This window comes from Motacilla alba, chromosome 17 (assembly GCF_015832195.1).
Source record: "Motacilla alba alba isolate MOTALB_02 chromosome 17, Motacilla_alba_V1.0_pri, whole genome shotgun sequence".
Lineage (NCBI taxonomy): Eukaryota > Metazoa > Chordata > Aves > Passeriformes > Motacillidae > Motacilla > Motacilla alba.
In genome coordinates this window covers 10,388,757-10,393,088 of record NC_052032.1, presented here as the reverse complement: position 1 = coordinate 10,393,088, position 4,332 = coordinate 10,388,757, and the positions used below count along the sequence as shown (strand labels likewise).

At 59.6% G+C, this 4,332-nt stretch overlaps 1 protein-coding gene across 3 annotated transcripts in view; it reads left to right on the top strand.

The window, feature by feature from the left end:
* The first annotated feature begins 1,491 nt into the window (after positions 1-1,491).
* NR6A1 (nuclear receptor subfamily 6 group A member 1) overlaps positions 1,492-4,332 on the top strand; it is a 73,440-nt gene continuing 70,599 nt past the window's right edge. For all 3 annotated transcript variants that reach the window (XM_038156066.1, XM_038156065.1, XM_038156067.1), the window contains exon 1: positions 1,492-1,675. In XM_038156066.1, coding sequence (XP_038011994.1) covers positions 1,609-1,675 — 67 coding nt within the window. In that variant the 5' untranslated portion in view covers positions 1,492-1,608. The remainder of the gene's footprint in view (positions 1,676-4,332) is intronic.

Here is a 4,332-nt window from a genome sequence, read left to right as displayed (position 1 = left end):
CTCTGAGCACAGCAGGCAGCACCTGCGGGGAGGGAGACGGCACCGCGTGGATCGCTGAGTCCTGCCAGCATCAGCCCTGGCACCCCGCCGGGAACCCAAGCAACAGGGCATTCCAGGCTTTGGATATCTGTTCCAAGCTAAGTGCTGCCGACAACAGCTGTGTTAGCGTCGTTTTCCACCGAGTGTCTTGGAAAACCCTGTCTTTTTAACGTTTGGTGATCCTAGCAGTGGCTGCTCCCACCACCATTCCTCCGGGCTGGGTCCCGGTGTCCCTGCCCCGGCCCCGCTACGGCCACTGACCCCGTGGGAGACGTCTTCCAGCTGGAACCGAGGGCTCCCGGACGCACGGGGGAGGCTGCCCCCCCCGCTGCCCGGTCCCGCTCTGCTCCTCATCCCCGCGGGGGAAGAAGGCTTGTCTGGGCTGCTCTCTCTGGCACGGAGTCGCTCATTGCAGCGCCCATCACCGCGGCGCCGGGGCTTGGGCACCTTCCAACCGCTCGAACGCGCCCACAGCCCGGGTCATTCCCTGCGCCGAACCCCGCCGCGCTGGGAGCACCGGCACCCGGACCCCGGCCCTTCCCGGGACCCCCGCCCGCTGCCCGTGCCGGGCCGCGCCCCCGCCGCTCCGCCCGGCCACGGAGAGCAGCGGCCGCCGGGGACACCGGGCCGGTCCCGCAGCGGCGGGGCTGCCCCTGCCCGCCCCGACCACCGCCGTCATCGCTCCCGGCCGCGATCGCGATCCCGGTCCCGACCCTAGTCGGCGCCGGTGCCGGTGCCGGTCCGGCCCGTCCTTACCGTGGCGGCGCCGCGCACCGCGGCCAGCGCCGGGAGCAGGAGCGCGGGGAGCAGCAGCGCCCGCATGGCGAGAGCGGCGGTGACCGCCCGCACCGAGCGCCCGCTCCGCCCGGCCCGCCCGTCCCGTCCCGGCGGCGGGGAGGAGCCGCCCGTCCCGTCCGTCCCGTCCCGCCCCGCCCCGTCCCGTCCCGCCGGCGGCACCGGCCCCGGCAGCGGCGGCGCGGCGCGGGGGCGGTGCGTTCCCCCGGGAGGAGCTGCCCGTGCCCGCCTCGGGGCCCCCGCCGCACCGGGGCTGCCCGGTGCCCCGTGCCGCGGCTGCTCGTCCCTGCCCGGGCCGGCCGATCCCCTCCTCCGAGGGGCGGTGTCCCCGGCCGAGCCCGCCCGGACCCTCGCCGGGGCCGCGCGGTTTCCCCGTGCCGTGCCCCGTGCCCGGTTTCGCCCCTCTCGCGGTGCCCGGTGCCCGGTTCCCCTCTCCCGGTGCGCGGTGCCGCGGGCAGCGCTCGGGGCTCGGCCGCCGGGTGCCCCCTGGCGCCCCGCCGCTCCCGGTGCGCGGGGCAGCCCGCGGGGCGGGGCGGGCCGGGGGCTCGGGGCGGGCCGGGGGCGCGGCCGTCGGGGCCGGGCCGCGGCTCCCCGCGGGCGGCGCTCGGACTACGGCTCCCGTGGTGCCCCGGGGGGGCGGGGCGCGGCCGGCCCGGCCGAGCGCGGCGCGGCCCTGGCTGTCAGCAGCGCCCGAGCGGCCATGGGGCAGCGCGGCCGCCGGGGCCGCTGAGACCGCCGAGCCCCGGCCCGGCCCGGCGCGGCCCCGGCGCCGCCATGGAGCTGGAGCCGCCCGCCGAGCTGCCGGAGCCCCGCGCCGCCAGCAAGGGGCCGCCCCGCAGCGGTGAGTGCAGCGCCGGGGGTCCGGGCGGGCCGGGGGGCGCGGGGCCGGCGGTACCGGGGGCTCCGCCCGCCCGATGCGGGCCCGCAACTTTCCGCGGCCGCGGGGCGCAACAAAGGGCCGTGCCCGCCCTGCCCCGCTGCTGGGGCCGGCGCCGCCACCCGCTCGGGGCTGGGGGGCGCGGGGGTCGCCGCCGCGGCGGTGCCCGCGGACGGGGCGGCGTGTCCCGCGGGTTCGCCTCGGAGCCCGCTCCCCGGGCGGCCGCCGTGTTCCGAGGGCCCGCGGGGCCGCTGCCGGCGCGGTGCGAGCGCTCCGGGCGCGTGTGCGGGGCTGCCCCGCCGCTCCCGGTGCCGCCCGCCGCTCCCGGCCGTGCCCCGCGGCTGCTCCCGGTGCCCCGCGGGTGTCTTGGCGCAGCCCCCGTGAGCCGCTCCCTGCCCCGGGTTTATGGGCACCATTTGGGACCCTTTTACACTTCCCGTATGCAGATGCCGCATCTGCACTTGAATGTCCCTGCCAATTTTTATGGTTTACAATTGCATTTTACCATCTTAAGGTACTCGGGTTCTCTACAAAGGGTTTGCTCAGACAAAAGAGGCTTTTTATCAGGCAGCATCCTCGGGTTTCGAGATACAGGCGGTACCGAAAGATAGGCAGTGTGGGAGCCGCAGAAATGGGCATTCCTGCAAGCGCCCTGATGATGTGTGGTGCTGAGTTGTCCCTGGAAGCACTTTATTCCTCCTCGCTTAATTAGATGTCCAATTGGATGAAAGACACTTAATACTCTTAGATACTTTAATAACATTCTAATAACGCTCTTAATGCTTTAATATAGCCTTAATACTTTTTGAACTTTCTGGTTGAATTTGTGAAGTGTCTGCTGCTTTGGTGTCCCTAAGAGTACAGCGGTATTAATGCTTTGTCCGCATTTGCCGTTTTTCCCACAGATGTGGGATTTTGAGGGAAATCTCTTTTGATTAATCAGATTAGCTTTAAGAGTTTCTTGCGTCGCTGTTGCTTGTGACAGACGTACCTGTGGCTGTGCTTAGTCTTTTGAATGGGTGATGTAACAACCTTTTACTACTTTGCCTTCAGAAATGTGAAATACTGCTGCGGTGTTGGGACATTGCCTGACCTTCAGTCTTTCTAAAGCCTCTGGGGGAGGAGCGGGAAAGATTGGGTTGTTAATTCGTGGTTTTATAAAATACCTGCGAGTGATAATGGCAAATGAAGACTCTGAATATTTCATTTTCTTAAGGAAGATTCATAGTACTTTTGATAGCTCGAGGAACAACATCTTAACAAAACCAGTGAAAATTGTGTGAGGACAGAGGTATAAAAGTCAGGTTGTATTCTTGGTGTTAAAATGTTAATGTTAAAATCATTAATGAACTTAAGCTGTGCACGTGGCTTCTGTGTTAACCCAGAGTAAACTGCTGCAAGTTTATTGGCGCCTTCAGTGGGAGAAGCCTCAGGAGAACTTTGAAATGCAGGGTGTAGTTTTATTTCAGCAGTTACAGGCAATTGCAGCCTCATTATTTGAGGGGACACTTGACGTTCTTAGAATATAAGATGATGGTTTTCCCTTGCCAATTGGAGTACTTCCTCTTCCATGTAAGAAACATATTTTGTCATCGAGCAAATCAATAGCAACGCATAAAACCAGGGGTTTTTAAAAGCAATTTCATTAAGGCATTCATTTTTCCTGCAGTAGTAGCAATTATTTCTCAACAGGGTCCCATTTAAGATCAGTCTTGCTATAGCTTCAGTTGGCATCTTTTTCCTCTGTGAGTGAGACATGATGGCTTTTACACAGTTTTAATTATTTCATGTCTTAGCTAAATTAGGGACACAACAGATTAGCTAGAATTAAGGTAACTTTGTTGTGTACCGTGGTCTTGGAGGAAAGATTTATCAGGAAACTAAACAGAAAACTTGAATTTTGTGTTCCCGTAAAACTATCAGAGTTTCAGATGGGCAGATTACTGATCTGGATAAACTTCATACCAGAGAAGAGAGGAAAGTTGTCAGAGCACAAAGAATGTAAGGTTTTCAAAGAAAAGTCCCTTTGCCTGCATCCCTGCCCTTTTCCACAGCATTCCCAAACTTTACTGGCACACACTGACATTTTTAGTGGTTCTTTATGCTTGGTTGCTTTGCATCTGATGAGATAAGCCTTTGCTTAACAAAGACTATTTCATTGATATACTTGGGTCTTAGTTTACTTGCTATAAACATTTCTTTGAAGATTTAGGAAGAAAAACAAATGGAGTTGTCGGATGGCAACGCTGCTGAAGTCAAATGTCTCTGAATAAACAAGAAGCTACAGTGTTATTTCAGCTCAGCGTTGGCTCTTTGAATGTGGATGTCTCTTGCTTTTGTGAATAATAATAGCTCAGAATCCTATGCATTATTTTCTCAGTTCTGTGATGGGAAGCGAAAGACTTGTAATTTAGGAACAGCTTAACTGCTTTGTTTGATTTGATGATAAAGATGGAAAAATACCTCTTGGTATAAAGTTGGAATTTGGTATTGATGGCTTCTGTAGATCATTAATCAGGAAAATGGGTTTATGCATGCCTTTTTGTGCTGAGCCCAGGACTAGTGCTGTATGTTGAGCAGATGCTGTGTGTGATGTGACACTGCAACAACAGGATTTTTTC